At 32.5% G+C, this 22,987-nt stretch overlaps 1 protein-coding gene across 5 annotated transcripts in view; it reads right to left on the bottom strand.

The window, feature by feature from the left end:
• Positions 1-22,987, bottom strand: part of LOC129801445 (titin-like) — a 74,149-nt gene that overhangs the window by 21,671 nt on the left and 29,491 nt on the right. Inside the window, exons 1-4 of one of the 5 annotated variants that reach the window (XM_055846503.1) lie at positions 18,328-18,599; positions 11,071-11,414; positions 10,859-11,008; positions 7,520-7,609 (exon numbers count right to left, since the gene is read on the bottom strand). In XM_055846503.1, the coding sequence (XP_055702478.1) occupies positions 7,520-7,609; positions 10,859-11,008; positions 11,071-11,414; positions 18,328-18,464 (721 nt within the window). In that variant the 5' untranslated portion in view covers positions 18,465-18,599. Of the gene's footprint in view, positions 1-71; positions 737-7,519; positions 7,610-10,858; positions 11,009-11,070; positions 11,415-18,327; positions 18,632-22,987 lie in introns of those variants that run through there. The other 4 variants (XM_055846502.1, XM_055846505.1, XM_055846504.1 and 1 more) reach the window with 4 other exon arrangements.

Below are 22,987 nucleotides of genomic sequence, written 5' to 3'. Positions count from 1 at the left end.
TTTGCAATTGATGAAATTGTCTGTGCGGTTGAAGAGTGAGATTTTCTTCTATTGTATCCAATTTGAAACACCTTAAATTTCTCGAATTCTTCACGAAACACTTCTTCACCGTCCACTCTGCTTTTCCACACTAATTTCGATGGGTGGCTCTTGAGATATATTTCACAACATTTTTCGCTAGAAGGTGGATCACACAGCCTTTTTTTTTTACTCTCCGCAAGAGATTTCAACTGATAATCACCTTTTTTCCCTCACATTCCCTTATCAATTCGAAGTCATACTTTTTTGCCATTTCAGGCTCACAATACACTCGCATTTTCCACTTTTGCAGATAGCAGAGTGGAAATCAATTGATCACATTTCTATATCTTTTTTTTCCCCTGTTCTCGCACTGGAAAATCTCTTAAAATTAAGATTTTGCACGAAAAAAATATCACTCCTTATTTAGAGGCAATTTTGAGCAATCTAAAACACACAGAACTCGGTATAGGAACTTCTTCTCGTCTTCTCCAAAAAAAATAGGAAAAGTGTATTAATGTATTTCTAGAAGATCAAATATTTGCCTTTGGCAATGAGCTATTAGGTTCAATTGTCTTTCTCACTCTCACATCAATTGAGAAAAAAAAAGTTCGCGTAAAATGTTTAACAAATAATTAATTAATAGAAGACGTCTGCGGTACGCGGTATACCCACAAAAATATTCCGCACGACTCAACACACCGACTGGTTCTCAGTGAATAAAGTCGTGAAAAGGCAAGAAAACCGATGCCACTTGTGGAAGCCCATACATCAGGTGGGAAAAAAGTGGCAATAATTGACCAACAAATCGCGGTATTGGCGCTAGGTTTTCCTCATATACATTGGAACTTTTCGAGAGACACTCAATCACAGAAGAAAAAAAAAACAATATTATTTTTATCAAATTACAGTGAAAATTATTTTACAACTACGTCTTGGAGATTGTCTTTACGAAAAATATATTTTCCACAAAGAAAATGCTGGATACTTTTCGTTGAGACAAGTAAGAAAATCAATAAACAGTGATTATAAATATTTGATGTAGGAAAATACTGATGAAAGCATATGGTTTCCGTGGGGAGAATGTTTTACACCATTAGGTACATAAGCTTTTTGCTTGTTCAATCAACAAATGTTGTAAGTGCATTTGTTTATAGATTACGAAACAAAGCGAAATTTTAACGTTTGCAAACCTAAAATAACTGTGAAAAAATTATTTTAAGAATTTGACAATTATTAAGGATCGATATTAGTTTCTAGCAAATTATGAAAAGCATTTTTTCGAGAAAATTCTTTTTGAAAAAGAAATGCTGTAACGAACTTGTAGGGTTGTGGCATTACTTATGGCCGGTGGCAGCCAAAGTCCCGAAAGCCACAATTCCGAAAGCCAAAATCCCGAATGTTCAAAATCCTGAAAGGGATGAATATGTAGAGGAAAATGTTTAGAATAATTTCCCAAGACACAAAAGATTTCCCTTTGCCTCCAGCAAGCGCGAGTGCAATCATGGGAGTAGCTATGACACTTTTAAGAATTCGGGATTTTGGCTTTCGGGATTTTGGTCCATTCGGGATTTTGGCGTTCAGGATTTTGGCTTTCGAGATTTTGGCTTTCGGGATTTTGACCGGGACCCCTTATGGCATGTCTATACTTATGGCCTTGTTGCAATTTTGTCACAAAACGATTTCGAAGAACCACAAAATTGTGATGTATTTTTTTGTATTTACTATATGTCAATGCCATCATGAAATACTCAGACGTAACCCATCTTACCATGTGCCCATCGCCGTCTTAGCGTTGTTTCCAACTTCAAGGGTAAAATGATGGAACACCCCTTCTCAGGTTTTACACTTTAATATTTTTTTTATAATTACAAGTTTGTCCATGACTGATTTGATAGCAAGATTGGACCCCTAGATTTAACATCTATTTGACCATAGATCAGCAATAAAAGAACTTTAAAGAAACATTACAAAAAAGGAAGTAGAAAGTTTTAACCAGCTTAAAGAAGTACATATAAATATATATAAAAAAGATTGTGAGTGGAGATTAATTACATACGCTCAACTGACTTCCTTAGTTTAATTTTATAAAATTTTAACCATAATTAATTATGAATTACGTATACAATGATTCCACAATAGCCTTAGTCTGCCCTTTACTGTGGTTGTTGATAAATAAGGGACAGATAATCCTAACCGGCTTATGTAGGTGAGATTCTTAACGTGAGCTAACTCGGAGTGCATGCAAATTCGATTTGATGCTGAAGTAGGGAGACGCCATTCAGTTATCTTGAATAAAATTCGTGAAATTATACAAGTTTTGTATTTGAACCAAAATGTCAAGGATTTGGATGAACTGACAGAAAAGTGTTATATGGGTGAAATGTAGACCAGAATGTTCTCTATAATTTTGCCGTAGAACTTGAACTCATCGATTACTCAGAAGCCAAGATAAGCGAGGTTTTTTGTTTCTTAACTCGTTTTTTCATCCAGAGTGCCCCAAGTGTTCATTTGTTGAACTTCAACTATATCAAAGAATTGTTGTATTTTGTGGGACTTTCCATTTAAAACCCTATTTTAAGTGTCTTGGTGGAGTAGAGGCAGTCAAATTGGCATCTGAGTGATTTCAAAGCGTTATTATTGGAAAAATCAATTTTTTCACACTTAAACGGCAAAATCGGAGTGATAGCGTAGTCTGAGCGGAAAATGATGTATGGACGAAATGTAGAGACAAATGTGCTCTACAATTATGTTGAAGTAATCATCAAAATCGGTTCAGCGAAAGTCGAGATAATTGAGGTTATGTGATATTGAAATTGGTTTTTCGACTGTGGCGCCCCTGGTGTTGGTCCCACGAAGTTCAAATGTTCTAGAAAGTTGTAGCATTTGGTGAGATCTTTCGTTTAAGCCCTTATTCATCAAAATCGGTCACATAGAACCGGAGATATGATTTTTTGAATTTTGTGAACTTTGACCCCTCATATCTCCGGTTCTGTTTTAACCACAGCGCGCATACGCACCATTTTGGAAACGTCCTAGACTGGACTACAACATACTAAAATTTCATTAACTTGCACAATGCCGTTTTTGAGAAAAGTGACTTTGAATTTCGATGAATTTTGACGCTATCACAGCGCCACCTGTGGTGACTTTTTGAACTTCCATCTGAAAGTGCTCATCGAGACGAAACCAAAAAGGTAAACTTTAGGTCGCTATGTTAATTAGAACCGGAGATAGAGGCCGGTCAATGTTCGAACTTTGACCCCTTATAGCTCGGGTCAGGGGTTATGGATCGACTTAAGGTTTTTTTTGTTTGATAGGTATAATCAACGGCTACAACATACTAAATTTTCAGCCCGATGCACAATGGAATTTTTGAGTTATTTAACTTTTAAGATTTAAAAATTTTCTTTTTAAAAAAAGCGCCCCTAGCGGTGGTTTTATGAACTTGCGATGTTAGAAGGGGAAGTGGCATTTCACGAGAGCTTTCCAAAAAGCCCTCACTTTTTAAATTCTGACAATTAGAACCGGAGTTATGGCCATTTTAAGAAATTTTTTTTGGACCCTTATAGCTCGGGTCAGGGGGGTCGGGGGACCTTAAGTTTGGTATTGATGGAAAGCTCTAAGGCCCAGCTATAACATACTAAAATTTGAGCCCGCTGAATGCCATAGGGGCGGAGCTATTGAGAAAACAAAAAAAGGGGGGTCTTCAAAATGGCGGAAGGAGGGGTGGGGGGTGGGGGGTCTATGCACCAAGTTGCAATTTTCACCCGATATATAACCTTTGCCGAAAACCGCAAGTCGATATCTTTTTTAGTTTAGGAGCTATTAAGCTCCAAAGAGCGGCCGGCCGGCCGGCCGGCCGGGAACGTAAATTAGCCACATATATATTCGTGATCAGGAAGTGCTGAAACACATTTTGGCCAAATTTGAGGTCGATCGGACGACATGAAATTTTGTTAGGATTATAGTAGGTGAGATTGTTAAGAATCTCACCTAACTGGCCAAGATAATTGACAGATTTCTTAAAGACCTCACGCATCGGAGCGGGAATGTGCTATCAGCGGGATGTGCTATTGTAAGATATCAACTGTTCTTAATTTTGGGATTTTTAAAAATTATTTTGTGACAAAAATTGAAGATTTCTGCGAAGAGAGCATAATGGACAGGCCATAAAGCAATGCCGCAAACCTACACTAATGTTATCGATATTAAAGGAAAGCGCGCTACCTTCGGACGACTCAAGCTTCAAACAACAACTCATTTTTTTTCAATATGTTTTTAATGAATTTCACCCATTATAATTATTTATATTTTAATAACTAGTCCGGTTTGTGGAAACTTCGTATTTTACATTTTAAAAAAAGCTTATTTTGCAGTGAATAAGATCACTCAGAAAAAAATAATCCTACGTCGAAAACCTAAATATTCCCTGTTAGCAGATAAGTTGAAATCGTACTTGAACGATGTATATAACGAAACGCTTTGTAAAATAAGTCGAAAATGGTAGTTTTTTGATTATTAATTTTTTAAAGTAGAGCGTACGGCCTATTCGACGCATGTCAACCCTGTCGACAGCTGTATCCCACCAATCTAAATCCTTTATTTCTTTCACACGCCCAACCCCTATCATCCCAAGGCCGGTGCTCATGGTCGTTACATGGTGCTCTTGTTGCTTATGGGAATTAAAACCAGTACTTCGGTGAGTGAACATCAGTCGCCGTGGACAGTTCACTTTCAGGAAGTTGAAATAAGGCTGACAACCTCAGTTCCCCAATTTCCCTCTATAAGTTTGTCACTTTATTTAGGTGAGCATCTTCAGGGCTTACACTAAAAATTCAAATTTCTTTTTGTTTAACCACCGTTTAAGTACGACTTTTTTATTCATTAGCTCAGGAAATATTTAGTTTTTTTAACTTCAGATGAATTTACTCTGAGTAATATTGTTCACTGCAAAATAAGTTTTTTTCAATAAGGTTTTTGAAAATCAGGTTAAAACGGCTAATTTTTTTTTTAAATTTTGAAATGAAAATTTCGGAATGAAATATAGTTTAAACGTTATACTCTTTTAATATGCTTAAGAGCTTGAATAAAATAACTTTTTTACTATTTATAAAATTCGTCAAAACATGCTATATTTTTTAGTCTTCTTGACCCACGTAACCCCTTAACCCTCTAACCCTACTGCTTAATGGTGTCTACACACTAGAAGCAATTTTCGTCAAAAATTGCTTTTTTTTAAAATTCTGACGTTTCTGCCTAACAAGGATAGGGGAAATTGTCTTTAAAAAGGCATTTTTTAAAGGAATTTCTCATAGAGTCAATCCGGGGTAACATCACAACAATGGTTTTAACTGCGACAGTAATGCCCAACGCACAATAATTTTTATTTAATAAACATGTGTTTGACATTTCAATGAGAGTGAGTGAGATCTAGTTCTAGTGATCTCGCTCTCTTTCATAGGAAATTTTGAAAACATGTTTATAAACAAAAGTTGTTGTGCGCTAGTCATAAAGGTTTTATTTATTTAAAAGTGATACAGTGTTCTCGGCCATAGTCTTATTAACATCTTCTGAAGGTTTGAACTCATTTTGACCTTTCGTTTAGTTGCTATCCCCACTTTTGCATTTTTGTGTGATTTTTTTCTCAAAAATAAGAAAATTTTTTTGTGCAAAAAAAATCTAAATTTCAAATTCAAGAAAAATATTGATTTAAAGTAATCTAACTAACATAAATTTATTTTTTACTTCAAGGTAATGTCGTTTTACATTGTAAATTTTAATTTTAAAAATAAAAAAGAATAAAATCTGAATTTGAGAAGCGAAAAGGGTTTCATTTTTTTTTATATATAATATTTTTGCACCTGGCGCCTAAACAAAAAGAGATAATGAAGAACGGATAGTATTTTTGAGTTTATGGACCATAATTGGCCTAGAAAAAAATATTTCACTACTTTTTTTCATATTTAAAAATTGGACTTTAGACATTGAGATGGTTTAATATTGCGGAGAACATTAAGAATTATCCACATGTACAAAATTCTTCCAAATTGAACTTGGAAAAATTTCAAAGAATAGTGAATTCATATTTATCGTGGAGAGAATTTCATCAATTTTTTCATTTGGTCAAGTTGTTTAGCCGATAATTTAAAAGAATCTCTACATAGGATTACGAAGCTTGGGACTGTGACCTTACGAAGTATGGGTACTTTCCCCTACTACATTGACCAAATCGACCAAATTATTTTGGTGCCAATTTACAATTTTCTTTTCTTGATTATAAATGTTATTTAATGGATCTCAACTGAGTAAAATATTGTTTTACTTGTCTTAAAAAAGTTTTATGTTATGTTACACAATATATCCAGATAAAGTTGAAGAAATAACCTGTTCATGAATATTAAGCTTTCTTTCGTAAACATTAAGATTGTCACCTAAATAAAGTTCTGAACAGCACATTTTATGCACTGTGCTTTTCGCAATCTTCACATGCAGAAGTTGATATATTGAATCCATTGAAAAGCTTTTACCTGATTTATTCTGAAAACTTTAATAACAAACTTTTATGACTTACTTTACTATATACTTTATGAACACTCTAAAGAACACCTTGTGCGACCTTAAAGATAAGTATATACCACTTTTTTTGATATCCAAAGCAAAAGCTATGTTTAATGAATGTTTTTTTTTATTCTCAGTCTCTCTTTGATAATAGGATTTCTGTATTTTCACAGTAATCTTGAAAGGAAATGATGTCTCAATAAAATTCTACTTGAGCGTTGCATTTCAGTGGGAAGTTTTTCAAATATTTGAATTATTTTAAACTTATATTGCGATAATAATGATAAGGAATTCCTAGATAGTATTCTTTCTAACCAATTACGTGTCGAATACGTTCAAAGAGAAACCTTTTATCGCCATTAAACACTTTACTGTCTGAAATCAATCATATCGACCACCAAAAAAGTCAAAGCAAGAAATTTAAGAAAACACCACATTACAAAAAGGAAGAGTCTTCTTTTTGTCCAGATTTTGGCGAGACATGTGGTAAGAAGTTTGTACGATTGGCAGTGACTCTTTTTTATGTTCACCTTCCAACCTTGAGAGAGTAACTGACGCTAATCTTTAGCCACTTGATCAATTAATTGTGACATAGGTTGTATTTTGTACAATTATTTGTATTTGTTGGCAGTCAATGAATGCTAAACTTAGCTTGTCGATATCACACTTTCGCACAAGAAGCAATTAAAAGGAGATTTTCCTAAATGATCTCCAGTGATTGTGCAATGCCGCGCAGACGTCGCGATGTGCGCAATTCAGGTGGAAACACAATTAAATAATAGCGCGTCTTCGGCTAAGAAGAAATACAAAGCAGAAAATCGTGCTTAGGAGAGTGAGAAAGATTGGTGCACAAAAATGATCAGAAATTGTGCTTTTGTGTGTGATGCAAAGATATTAAGGCAAATTTAATGGGCAATTTCCACACACACTTTTCACTTACCATTCTTTGAGACAGATCGCTGAATGGCATTTTCCAACTTGAGTAATCTCCCGCTCAATTCTCTGTGATATCTCACGAAAATCTGGATATCTTCAAATGAAAATATTACGCCTAAATGTAGGTTAAATGTGAGATACAGGTGAATTGTGGGTGAAATTCGCGGTAACGACATTACAAATTATAAAGATTTTAATTATCATTAGTACGGGAAAAATATTTAAGAAAAAACTGCTACGGGAGGGAGGGGATGCATTTTCTACTCTTGACATTTTAAGGATCAGTAAGTCATTTGTCAGCAAAACAAACAAATCAGCAGTAAAAATGAGATTTAGGTTTTACTGAGAAGATTAATTTTTTCATCACTCACAATTTAGTTAAGGTTGTTGCACCAGGGATACGATGTTAAAATTCTCAAATAACGTGGTAATTAAAAAAAAATCAATTTATTCTGGGTGTTATTAAATGTGTGATGAATTTGTCTTGTCTTTAATGACTGAACGTTACTAGTAGACTTCCTAAGTATAATTTCTATATACAGAAAAAAAAATATTTTGCAAACTTGTTCGTAAATGTTTGTGAATTCCTATTGAGGACTTACGAAATGCTCGTAAATCGTATAACCCACAAACAAGTTCGTAAAAGTTCATACTTTTTCACAAAAATTGTTCGTAATATGGTAACTTGACGAGAAATTCTTATTCTTTTACAAACCATTGTTCGTAAATGTTCGTAAACTCATAAAAAATATCCGTAAAATTTTGTCATTTGTTCGTAAATCTTTTCCAGATAAACAAAAATGTATAAAACAACAAAAAATGCTCATGTGATTATGTTACAAACAATGTTTGTAAAAAAGTGCCAATTTTTACGAACTTGTTTGTGGATTGTACGATTTACGAGCCTTTCGTAAGTCCCCAGTAGAAATTCACAGATATGTATGAATAATTTTAAGATTTTTTTCTATGTACATATACAATAGTGATTTGAGTTCACGCCCCTTTATGTTTTGCAAAAGTCGAGTTGCACGCATTTCGAGTTTGCCTGTAATGAATCTCAGCTCATCTGGACTTCGAATTTGCCCCCAATCCGAATTTGCAATGAAAGAATCACACCTACCATAAGCCCAATTAAACTTATCAGTGGCTTTTTTTTAATGAATCTGACCTATTTATGGCAATATAGTAATTTCTAGGCTAGTCATACATTTCCTGAAAAATATAGTTCAGATTCATTATAGGAATATGGAAAAAATATGAACTGTTTGAAGCCAGATTATGTACAAAACCTGCCTGAAAGACTCCCCCTAAATCCTTAAATTTTCAATTCAATAATACGAACTTAAATTTAGCCTAATGAAAGAGTTATCTAAACGGATCTAAACCTATTTTTGAAGAAAATATGAGATTTAAAATAGAGTTACATCAATAATTTAACCCTTTAACGACCAGACAGTTTTCACGGAAAGAAAATGAGTAATAAAAATGAAACCGATAAACAAAATCAGTAAAAAGTCTTACATTTAGCCTTATAAAATCCAACAGAGTCTGTATTCGGTGTATTTTTTACCTCTATGAGCGATAGAGACAAAAAAAAGCCTAAAAATTTAAGTAATTTTTCTGCAAATACCAATGAATGATAAGTTTTAATCTAATGAAAAATATTATGTTTGTGTATTGTAGTTTCTTTTCCCAAAACGGTTTTGATTAAAAAAAAATGGAAGTATAAAAAATAATTTAAATTAATTTTCATTATGAGAATTTAAAAATTCGTCATTTTTGAGCTTAAATATTTACTATATAGCAAATGACTGGAGATTTGCAAAAAATATCTTAGATTCCTTCAACCTTCTAATATGCAATTACGTACAAACATTAGAAAAAGTAACTTTATAGTCAGGAAAAATTATTTTGTTTATGGGATACCGGTGTTCCAATTGTCCTTAAAGGGTTAACTACTTTATAATTTCAAATAAATATTTAGATTGTGTGTAAAAATGGCAATATTGATTAAAAACATTCAATTGATTAAAAAAAAATACAATTTATCAAAGAAAAACATATTTTTCGTATGTAAAAAACTAAAATTGTTTCTCAAATATTATTCTTTGTTTTTCTTTACTCATTTCCCAAATAATTCCTAGATTGCAACGAATCCCATACAATATACTTGTAAAGGGTAAATCTATGTAAAACTTTTAAAGTTTTTGAATAACTTTAATGGAAATATTTTTATATAAAAACATTTACTTTAAACATTTAACATTTGCTTTTGTTATTTTCTTTTTTTAAATATTAAGACGAATACCGAAAAATATCAGAATTTAGAAATTAAAAGAAAAATAGTAAAATATAGTAATAAGTTTTTGGTAAAGAGTTTAAAAAGTGCTAGAATTTAATATTCTGAATACCAATTTTGAATTTATTGATGAAATCCATAAGAGAAAGGATTTTAATAATCAGTTACGCACTTTTATTCCCTTGTAATAATTACAAATGTCTTCAGCAGATTATTGATTAAAAATGAATGATGATCAATATACCAATAAAATGAAAATCATAAATTTTAAATGCATAAAAAGATGCAAATATTCTTGTAAAAGAGAAGATTAAGAAGTTTAAATCAACTTAACATAATCGGTTTTGGTTTAGGGATTTCGAACCACTTTAAATTTTTTACGAGTTAAAATGGAACTTTTTACTGATCAAAATTAAATTTTTGAATCATTTATCAAACTTGTTTTCTTTTACGACCCAAACTGCTAATTTATTGACCAAAATGCTTATTCAATTATAAATTCGTCTCATAAACTTGATAGAAAATTTTTTGCTCCCTTGATTTTATTTTATATTTAAATTTCTGATTAATACTTTAACATATTTTTATCATTCGTAATAAATGAAAAATTCCAAAATTATTTTAACTTATTAGATAGTGTTTTAAAGTTAAGAAGAATTACAACACTAAAACCGTTAAATTTATTTCTGTATAGATTTTAGTCATGTTGATTTAGTTATTTTAGTCTTGATTTTAGCCGAAATTATTTACATTGATTTTTTACGGTTGTTAAATTATAAATTATAAATTATTAGTATCACGCCAAGATCTTGAAATTGCTTGTAAAGTTTTGGTCAAGGACTGTATATATATGTTTTTTTTAGTCATTTCTAAACCTGATTTATAGTCCAAATAATCTTGAGTTGTTGAGCAAAAAACTTTTTTTTATTTTTGAAATAAATTTCTGCCACATTTACGTTTAATTACTTTATTTTTGTTTTTTTTTGCTCAATAATCGACAAGATTTGGGGTTTAGTTTTTTTTTTTTTAAAGAAGTGTACTTACAACTTGGATGCTTGTATATTTGATTGACTGGAACACTATCCAGCGATCCTCCTATCATTGAAGCTATAACTTCTTCAAGGAACTCTCGAACTTTTTCCTTCTGCTCCAGCGAAATCGAATGCGCTGATCCCAGAAAACTTCCATCGGATTCTGCAAGAGTAAAAACTTGATAATTTGGTATTCCTCTTAAATAGTAAGAAGAAATTTCTTACGTGTTTCGGCATCTTTAAAAGATAAATCATCCCTAGAGGTGTCACTTTGTGGACTCTTAAATCGTTGATTGAGTTGATCAAGTATCCATTCGCCAGCCCTTATTTGACTGTCTCTATTTCGGATGCAAGATACACATTCCCAGTATCCAGTTCCTCTATCCCAATCCGAACATCTTTTCCCTCTGCAAACTGTTCTGTCGCATCCTCTGCAAACGGCAAAAGTTGTTATGTCCTCAAGGGCCACACGGATATTGCAGAGGTAGCAGGATGAAGAGCGTGTTGAAGTCTCTTGATTTGCATCTGAAGCACGTTTCTTTCGTAAATTTCGCCTCTGACTCACTTGGCTGCCAAAGACATGACACAAGAAAGAAAGAAAAGATTAAAGATAATCCGAAATTATACTCAAATTTAGAATGCGGCGCGAAAGATATTTGCAAGTGAAATTTAACTTTAAAGCTAGTCAAGTGACTTTAATTTTAAGCCTAATTAATTTTTATTTCTTTGATTGTTTGAATTTTTCCTTTGCTTCCCTTTGCATTTTATCATTTTGTTAAGAGTTTTGCAATATAGTGAATATTTCACAAGTTAGTTTCTTTTATATATAAATTTATAAATGTCACTGGAGTACAGAAATGTTTTATTGTTTCGTAACACTTGGAGGTTTTTTCTACGTCTTAACATTCTCTAATGCAGCGTCTATAGTCAAAATTGATACAATTGAAGGGTACAATGATTTCTTTTACTATAATAGTCGATAAAATCAATGATTTCTCATTGGAAATATTGTAGCACTTAGAAGAGAGAAAATGTACAGGACAAAGAAGGAAGAGGGATATCTAACCGGAGTCTTAGAATCCTTAGAAATGCCGAAGGAAGTATCAAATAGTCACCATTCGATTTTATTCTCGTCAAAGTCACCATTATCACAGAAAATGCTCCCAACTCGTCTCTATTGTCTTTATCACTGAGTTTGGGCGGGAAAATGATTATTATTCAGACGATCTTCTTCATGGAAGTCGATGGATTCGTCAGTTGCTGAAGATGTAGCTGCAACAATTTTAATAAGTACCACTTCCATTGCACAAAGCATGAAAAGCACCATAAACACAGCTAAATTTGATTGAGTCCCTGAATTGGCGATATTTGTTCCTATTGGAGGTTCAAGGGTGGCTGTTATTGTGGTGAGTCCAAGAATTCCAAGAATTGACCACATTTTTTCATCACAGCACAATCACTATCTAACACAAACTGATCAATTGGCTTAGCTAAGAACTTAGTTTAGACATCGCATCATACGCAAATTCACTTGAAAATCTCATGTTTTTCAAGTGATTTTCATTTAGAAAAAATCCACCTGATGACTTGCTAAAACTAACAGACGTTTTTATACTCTTTCATAAATTATGCAAACAATTTGATGGCTAAAGCTATCCAGACAAATTGCTTTGCAAAACCCACAAGTTTGAGATGATCCCCAAACCACAAATGTGTCACAGAGTGATCTATTCGCGTGCACTACCGCGGAGCAACTGAAAGTAAAAGTTCTTGGTCAACGAACCGAGCTGTACAGTGCTTCCCCACCACGGTATAAGCCTCATGAAAGACCGATTGCCACCAGGAGGATCGAATTGTCAATTAACTGGTGATAAGAATGTGGAGCTTACTTTTGGCCCAAATGATCCATTTTGCATACAATCCACCTCTTTTGGCCACAATTACCTCGCTGGCTGCCTTGCCAGCTGGACGTATGTAAAAGGTGGCAATTGGTGAAGAGATAGAGTTGGAAGTTAGCTAGATAAATTGAAGCTTACTTTTTACTACATTTACTGAATGTTATAATTTTCCGTATCAGACAATTTAAAGTTTAAATGAATAGAAAATTTAAAAATCTAATGCAAGCTTAGAAGAATACTACGGAAGGGACACACTAATATAGAAGGATGCTAATTTACTAGAAGACGGCTTCAAAAAAACAAAAAGAAGTCAACACTTTCGGAACCAATCGGTCAGCTCAGCACTAACTCAAAAAAATCTGAATATTTAGGTCAAAATAACTTTTTGTAAGTCAAAAAATTGTTTTTGTTTTTGACTTCTTACATATAGGTGAATTTCTAAATGCACCCCACTGTGCTATGCACCGGTGAGTCTCGAGAAATATCCCCTAGTGGTTCATTCCTGAGATAAATTTTCTCCACCGTCTGTTGTAAATTCTCCAAGTGTGCTCTAACTAAAATAGATAGTCTGGAAGACTTTCTATTTTATTTCGAAAAGTTTCCAATGTCAATCACACAGTGTTTTACAATCAAAAATTTGTTAAAGAGTGGTAAAGTTAATATTTATGCCTGGTGACGAACACTTTATAAGGAAGAGGAGATGGGACACACATCCTCTATATCAAAACCGTCCTATCGCAGTATTTTATGACAATATTGTTGCTAAATTAAGAAAATATCCAAAGTTTTTTTTTCTATAAATCAACTTTATTCTATTTAACTATTTCTTTATTTCTATTTAAGGATGTCTATTTAACAATTCGACCATATTAAGAAGATTAAACGATACATTCAGAAGAGAGATCGATACCGTACCGTGTCCCTATTTCACCTGCTTTTCGACTTTTGATAATTTGAAAATAGATCACGAGAAAAACATCTCTTAAAAACAAAAAACAATGATTTGAAATCGCTTGAAATGTCAAAATATTCGAACATTAGCCAATGGAGCTTACAAAGAGGGAGATTTTTAAGCGCCAAAAGATAGGCAAAAATGCACTGGTCTAAAGCTCAGTGGGGGACTTTTGTGTCAAAATGGCGGTTTCGAAATAAAATCCCCCCGTTTAGATGCTCCCACAGGGGAATTTCGAAATGCACCCCACTATGCTATACACTGGTGACTTTAAAATCTCCTATAGCGAAGACAAATATTCTCCACTTTCTTTTATAATCTCTCCAAGTGTGCCCCGGCTATAATAAAAAGTCTAGAAGTCTTTCTGTTTTATTACAAAACATTTCAAAGTAGGGGAAGTACTCTCCCTTCGAACGTTCATGCTTTCGAATTATGTGAATATTTTATTTTAAGAATTATTTTATATGTAAGAGACTTACATATAATTATCTTGTAATTATCAATAATTGATGATAAGCTAACTAATATGTAATAGAAATGTGTAAGTATCTTAGGAAAAACAAAAGAAAATTCACATTATTCGAAGGCTTGAACGTTCGAAGGGAGAGCACTTTCCCCTACAGTCGCATGTCATTTTAGATAAATTGAAATAAAAAAAAGACTATGGCCTCAATTCTGAGACCTATATAAAGATTAAGATCAAGAAAATTTCAAAATTTTTGTATTCTGAAATCAAAAATGCAAGGTCAATATGTCAAATTAGTCAAATGTCTTGGAATCTTGAAATCCAAGACACAAACCGTGTGGATATAAAGATTAGCAATATCACAGGTATATCATAAGTCACAAGTTTGATTTGCACTTCCTATATTCCCGTTTATGGCGTCTCATTTATTCTTTAATACGTCTTATAATTAATTTTCCTAATTTATATGACGAAATTTCAACAAATTCAACAGAGAAATTAAGATATTTGCCAGAACTGACGTTTCCTTAAGTGTGGAAAATCTTGAAATCTTGGTTCCTTAGCTGAGACATTTTAAGTTCCATAAATACTTTGCGTCATAATACGAAATCTTGATTTTGGAAATATTTGACAGCTTGAAATTTTGATCTTGATTTTGGTCTCAGAATTGAGGCCTATAATTGCCTAAATAGGAAATGTGCTATGTTAATATTGTAGCTCTCTTATACCCTATACACACTAGAGAAATTTATGTCCATATTTGACCGTTTTCCTTACAAATCCGTGAGCAATTTCCTTCAATATGGACATAAATTTTCCTAATGTGTCGGGGGAAGTGGGGCACCCTTCCAGTGGGGCACCTTTGAAATTGGGATTTTTCACCTATTTTTAAATAAAATTGAGCCTTATTTAGCTGCACAAAAAGATTGAGGACCTAAATTACATTATGATATGGCTCAGTTCCACTTAAATATTAAGTGAAAAATTTCAATTTCAGAGGTGCCCCATTTTCAAATGTGCCCCACTTCCCCTTATAGGCATTAGTTGAAATTTCTTTGTTTTTAGACACCATGGTAGTAGTAAGCGGGAAAAGCTGCTGTATCATACACTTTTAATAAACATTCGAGGAAGATTAGGAAATTTTAATTCAGTGCAACACCAAACACTATTATTCAATTTTCTGTGAATAATGCCTGGCGCACAATAGCTTTTGTTTTGTAAACATATTTTTGACATTTCAATGAGAATGAGTGAGGTCTACACCTAGTCATCTCGCTCACTCTTATAGGAAATTTTGAAAACATGTTTATAATTAAAAGTTATTGTGCGCTGGGCATAAATCGAAAAAGAACATTTAATAAGAAACAAAAAAATTTAACTCTGAAAAAGCTTCAATGTAGTATTCGTAATTCGTACTTAAACAGAGTTTTCAAAAATTACACCATGCTAAAGCTCAATCGGGGGATTTCATTTCGAAAAAGATATTTCGAAAAGGGTATTTCGAATTAAAATCCCCACGCTTTTAGATGGTTCTTTGGAACTCAGGTAATCCACTGGTCTTTAAAAGGGTTAAATAATAGTACCCTTACTGGACTTTTCGTATAGTAACAATAATAAAAGAATCAACTTTAAAATGAAAAATTGTTGCTCTAGGCGAAACCAAATTTACCAAATGCTGTAAGCGCTGTAAGAAACTTTTTTCATATCTCAAACAAACAATTTTGAACTCCAACTTGTGGAATTATTTTTGGAAATTAGAAAGATCAGTTATAAAAAAATCGCTCCTTGGAAATTACAAGGGGTCAACTCACTTTTTTGCGATTTTGAGATTCTAATCCACTTAGAAAGACAATTTAATAAATTTTCAGAAGTCATTAAATGTCGTTATTAGAAAAGATTTTCAAAATTTTAATCTTTTTGATTACTTGCATAATTTTGTTTGAAGTAAAGGGACACAAAATCACACCGAACAGACTGGGCTTTTCTACATGGTTATTGCTTTTTTACATATGGAAAAAATAATCAAAAAATTGCGGCACCAAACCATTGCACTTTGATATCTTTTACGCCTTATGAGACAATATTTTTGAATATCTTTTCCACGTGTAAAAAAGCAATGAAGGCGTAAAAAAGCAATGACCATGTAGAAAAGCTTAGTCTGTTCGCTGTGAATATATTCATCGTTCAAATTTTTGTGAAACAGGGGAGTAACTCAAGCAAGTTGATCCCTTGCAAAATTTGTACATCATTTAGAACGATAAGGAGCTAACTTATTAAAAAACATATTTTGAAAGGTAAAAATATAAAAGTTTCGATGTTTATATTAGTGCTCATACAAATAGAAAGGAAATAAATTGTTTTTATTCAGTCATTAAATTGAGATACTTATTTACACAAAGTTGAATCTTTCATGCTGTTTCCAGAAAAATGGCCGAAAATTAGTTGGCCCCTTGTAATTTCCAAGAGCGAAATGTTTTTTTTATATTTCAATATTTCTTCTATTCAGGGGCCTATTGATATTTCATTTTTCCATACGTTTTTGCATAGAGGCACTGAAGACTATTGGCAAGTTTTTTCCTAAAGAGAATTGACTTATCAGTTTGATATATTTCGAAATCGTGCACTAAAAGCTATCTAAAAATACATTTTTCACAATGTTCACCGAAATAATACAAGAACTACGAGCAAATTTGTTTAAGTTGCGGTGCAAAATATGCAAAATTTTAACAAGGAAAAGTGAAAAATATCTTCACTTTTTATTAGGCTTGATGGGCCCCTGTTCTATTTGTATTTTTCATATATTTTTTATATTTATGCCCAACGCAGAATAACTTTTGTTTAGTAAACATGTTTTTCACATTTCAATGAGAGTGAGTGAGATCTAGATCTAGTTATTTCGCTCACTCTCATAGAAATTTTGAAAACATGTTTGCAAAACAAAAGTTATTGTGCGCTGGTCATTATATTTCTAAATTAATCATAGTTTACTAGTTCCTTATATACTTATTTTATTGTTAATGGAAACCTACTGGAATTTATTTAAAAGCCACAATAAATTAAACTTCAGTGACCAAAAAAAAGAGCCATATTATACTCAAAACCGGCCACTAATTCTCACCTAAACTTTAATTGAGACTCTGTTACGACAGAAACACAATAATATCCATTTAGCACCTGGTGTTAGTTAGGGATTAATTTAACTATAAAGACACGCCAAAGCAATCAACAACTCTGTACCATTGAGGAATTGCACAACGCGATCCAAGTGAAGGAGGACCCCCTCAATTGAAGTGAGAGAGAGGTCCGGCAGTGTGTCAAGCGATTGCTTCGGCAAACCAGTCCGAGGTGCAGCATAAAAGAAATAAAATTTCGCCGGGGAGAAATTATGCAATCCAGTTGATGTAACTTTGAGTGGAAACCTGCGGTTTAGCCATCGATTTTATTTGAGCCATTGAATAGTTAACACGAGACAGTATGTGTGTTTTTTTTCTTTTGGTGGGAAAAACTATACGACGCGAGATCATCCAATTGAGTGTGAATCTCGTCAATTGAAGATGAGATCACAATTGATTCATCCAAGTCTTGTTCACTGAACTATTTCTGGGTCTCATGGGAACACTCGTGATAGCTCCAATTACTATCAAATTGCTTCCACTTCGCACTTTATAAGTCAAATATACGAAGAAACGCAAAAATTGCATGTGAAGAAGACGCTGTAGTCATAAATGCACTTAACACGCGATTACAATCTTGTTGAAGAAAATTCCTGAATTTAGACTAAAGTGATTGGATTTGGTGATCTTTGAGATAGAGATCACTTTCACTGTTGATTAAAATTATGATCATGTTTATTTGGACAACATTTGTGAAGATAAGAGAAAGGGTGAAAGGTAACCTGATCTTTAAATGCGTCCCACTACGATCACGATCCATCGAAAAAAAAATCTCAGTAATATGCCCAATAATTTGTAAAATGCAAGTGTTTAACTCTTGAATGTCCACACTGAACTGTCCATGACCGGCCGGTGGAGGTGTTCAGGAGAGCGGGAAAAGTAAAGCGTGAAAAAAGAGTTCAATGGCGAATATTTCCGGCGGTTCCGGTCGAAAAATCAGAAACACAGAGTTCATTTACTCAAAAGGGAGACAGTCTGATATGTCTCACTTACCTGAAATATCTGGCTCCCTGGACAAGAAGCAGAGCACTTCCCACCACGCCGATCACGCACGTAATACCCGTGCCGATCGTCATTCGAAAGGGTAGATTATCACCAAAAGTTATCCTCATACCTTCACACGAGTTCATGTAAAAGTCCTCTCTTAATCGCTATTCTCAATTTTTGGACATTTTCCCGCGCTAACACGATCACTTTCTCATCATTATTTCACTACTTTCAGGCGCAATGCAGAATTTTTTACACAATTGTCTACACAAAATTGTCGACAATTGAGCAAGTGAACGTTGACATTGATCTTATAGTGAAATATGAGATTTTAATAGCAACTCATCGTAAATCACTTGAGGCACTTTCTTATCAAAGGTACTACTTGAGGAATTTTCTAAGTCAAATCTTTGTAAATATAGTCAAGGTTTTTTATTGTCACGTGCAATAAAATTCTATGGAATTTTTTTTTGTGTTGAGAATGAAATTTATTTTTCATTAAAGATAAATCTGCATAAGAAGATTTGCATTAATTACAGAAGAGGACTAGTTTCTATAAAAGATCTTTTGAAACTTTTACATTATACCCTTTAAACATAAAAAAAATCCATTTTTTATATCCGGCCTAGCACAGAACTTATGAAAAATCACGTTATGCAGAAGTACAGATATCTATTTCTATCTGTTTGATTGTCACTAGAGCTTTAAGTTTAAGAGCTTTAGCTGTTATAAATAATATTTGGGGTTTTTAGAGGGCCCCTCTATAAGTCAATTGAAGGATCATAACAATGGCCTTCATTTTTTCATAAAAAAATCATGTTTTTTGGGACATTTAGAAAACGCGATCTGTGATTCTTTTGTGTCAGCATTTCACGCAAGAGGCGACGTTTTTATTGTAGCTTGCACCAAACGCGGATACGACAACGATTGATGCAACCGACGATATTAGGATGTTTTAGATGTCGGCAAACGCTTAAAAGCTAAAAAGAATTTTTGAACCGATTCACACAATTTGGATTCGTTACAAAGCTCTCTAAAATAAAAATTAGAGTATTGGAGTTTAATAAATCGATATCTAAATTTAGAAGTTAGGCTTCAAATTTTTAGATAGCCAAAACTCAATTGAAAGAACCAACTTTAGATAGTTTGCATATTAGTTCATGTAGTACATATTCTTTTAACAAATGTACCATAAAATCCAGATTATTTTGTATATTTTTGTATAAAATTACCAACACAGAAAAAAATATTTTGTAAAATTGTACATAATGTTTGTGAATTCCTATTGGAGACTTAAGAAATGCTCGTAAATCGTATAAATCACAAACAAGTTCGTAAAAGTTTGTATTCTTTTCACAAAAATCTTTCGTGATCACTTGACGAGCATTTTTTTTTATAATTTTACAAACATTTGTTCGTAAATTTCGTAAAAACACAAAGAATATTCGTAAAATTTTGTCATTTTTTACAAAAATTTACGAACTTATTTGAGGGTTATACGATTCACAAGCATTTCGTAAGTCCTCAATAGGAATTCACAAACATCTACGAACAATTTTACAAAATATTTTTTTCTGTGTACAGTGCTTTAGGTGGAAACGTCAAAATTCTGTCAAAAATGCGATTTTTGACGAAAATTGCATCTAATGTGTTAAGGCCTTTATGGCTTCTACAAGCTATGGAATTTGCTTCAATATGGACATAAATCTCTCTAGTGTATAGAGGTCATTAAGGCACCTACACGTTGAAAGCAAATTTTCGTCAAAAAGCTTTATTGAAGGAAATCGTCTACGCATCGCTGAAGCTGGAAGCGTCAAAATTCTGTCAAAAAAGCAATTTTTGACGAAATGTGTATAGAGAGTACCCAATGTGTAGAGGCCTTTAGAAAAAATTAGGTAAACCACTACATTTATTCAGAGTAAACATTGAAACTGTTGAAATATTGAAACTGATTCATACTATGAAAAAAAAAGTTTTGCCAAATTAACAGGACAAGTTTGTCAAATGGATGTTTTTAAATACAAAATATGGATAAGTTTTCTTAAATCATTGGACAACTGAATCTTTTTTAAAGTTTGCCTAAAGTATGTTTTCCATATAAAATTTGAAAAAAGTTTTGTCAAATCGATAAACAAAATCCTTTTGACAAAATTGAAATAAGATCCATTTGTTTCTTTTAACAAGACTTTTTCCATAGTACATATTTTACACACGTTATAAGAAGCAAAGAAAAATTTTATTTGATGACTAATTCAAATCCGAGAAAAAAAACGGTTTTTTTCTAGAGTAAGTACTCTAGAGTTTTCTAGAGTAAGGGGAAGGGAGCAACCTTCAAATCCGGATATCCTTAAAAATATGGTTTTTTTTTTTATTTATCTTCACAATTGCTTTGTTGAGCTAAATTATATTATAGTAAGATCCAGTCCCATTTAAGGATAGGAGAAAGAAAAACCTATTCCGAAGTCCCGGCTCAGTCCGGCATTAAGCACTTTGGGATCATGCACCTGACGGAATTATGCACATACAATTATGCAAGTTTGCCTACTTTTGGGAGTCAATTTATGAAATAATTTTTGAAATACGCCTGAATGTATACTATTTTATGACACGGGAAATTTGAAAACACTGTGCTTATTTGTAAAAATTTTAAATATTCTAACAATTTATTGAAGAACTCTGGTCAAAGAATTCTGTTTGTTGATGAATTTATTTTAAATATTGAATCTTTTCGTTCGATTTATTAAAAAAAGCCCCTGCGAGTAGGCAAATTTTCTCGATCATTTCGCGCGTTTTTTCGGTCCCGAAAATGTGCATAATCTTGAGACTGAGTGTAAATTTTCAAAAATTAGATAGTGGTTAAAAGTAAAAAAACTCGTTTATCTTTAAATTAGCCATATTAGTAATATAATTAAAAAAATTAATTAAAAGAATGGGGGTATTTTAAATGTTCCACCAAATTTGACCTTATTTTTCGAGTTTGTCAGTTAAACCAAACTTAACCTTATTTTCCAAAAAAAAAAGCTTCGCCTAAATAAGAAAAAGCGAGACAAACTGTCTGACAAATTATAATAATTATTAATTTCTCTGTAAACCTAACTTTATTCATTTAAAAAAAAAACAAATTTAAATGTTTTAACACTGCCAAACTCAACGGGAAGCTATAATCATGCATTTTTTTTTAAATCTGTTTTGCAAATTTATGCTTATGGAGAGTAAAAACTAAAAAAAAAACTTCCTCGAAACTTTCGTCGAGAGATTTTGTGATAAATTCGCAATGATTATAAAGTGCAACAATTTGGTACTGATCGAGATGATTATTTTGAGATCATTTTCACTTACACAACGAGATGATCACCTCATGAGAGAGTTATAATTGATTTTTTCCGTATCGACAGAAATTAAAAGCAATTTAAGATCATTTAAAAGTAACAATAGCGTTTTCGTGATATTACACATAGCACTTTTTATTAAAAAACCGCAACCGCATAAATCTTGTGTCACTTTATGAAAAGAAAAGTGGAAATGAAAGCAAAATTAATACTTCATAATCTTGCAATGTGAACCACTTTTTGCAACATCCCCAAAATTGGTCAAGATCATTGAATGTCGTATAAATCGTATTGACAATATTTCCAAAATTGGAACTTGAAAGAGAAGAATAAAGATTGTTTATCATCAATCAAAAATTGGTAGTAAATGTTTGTTGTGTTTTTGTGGACAGTTTACACAATTGACCTTCGGGTTATCTTTAAGAAATTTGATGCTTTCCATATAAATTCATTGATTGTATTTTAATTATGTTTTGATAAGTTGTTTGATAAAAATGATAAGCCAAAATTTTACAACTATCAGCTAAAAGGAAAACGGAAACGTGACAAAAAATCCGTAAACTTAACTGGGACAAAGAAGAGTTATAAGAAGCGACTATAGTAAAATCTAAATGGTAAATTTATGTTGATAATTCATAATAAATGAGAAGTCCCATCTGGATTTCAACAGTATCGAAAGATTTCATGAATATTCAGTGATTTCAGAATAACTCTTAAGATGATTGTGAATCTGAATAACAGAATCTCACCCACAGAGAGAATGTACAATTTATTTGGTCATCCGGCACAAAAATTGCGGGAATATTTCATTAAAAAAAAACTGCTAAACCCATTGAAAAGTGACCCGTGGAAATTCTCTAGTTTTTCCCTCCAATTTGTTGAGTTCTCAAATTGCGAGGATCACGTGTGAAATTGGATAATTTAGTCGATGATGGCTTTTACTGTGTTGCACCTGAGATCACGTTTTATTTGTACAATACTTTGTTTCTCAGAACGAAATCGAGGAAAATTTAATGTATGCAAGAAGATCATGGTGCAACCATCCAGCAAGGTCTCTGTCTTTTGATGAACATGCGAAAAATGCTTAGCGTCATAATGTAAAAAATGATGAGAATTTATGAGAGAGATTTTAATAGTGAATGAAATACTTAATGGGGAAATTTATGTTTTAGATTTGTTTTCTGTGAGATAATTGAAAAAAAATGTGTCTTATTTCACACAGAGAGACAATAAGGTTTCTTGGAATTCAAGCTTAAATTTCCCTCTATCTTTAATTTTTTTAAATATTTTATTTTAAATTTAAAATTAAAATTAAAAATTAAAATTTGAAATATTTA

This window comes from Phlebotomus papatasi, chromosome 2 (genome assembly GCF_024763615.1).
Source record: "Phlebotomus papatasi isolate M1 chromosome 2, Ppap_2.1, whole genome shotgun sequence".
Taxonomy (NCBI): Eukaryota; Metazoa; Arthropoda; class Insecta; order Diptera; family Psychodidae; genus Phlebotomus; species Phlebotomus papatasi.
Note: the sequence above shows the minus strand (reverse complement) of the source record. Positions and strands in the feature narration are given on the sequence as shown.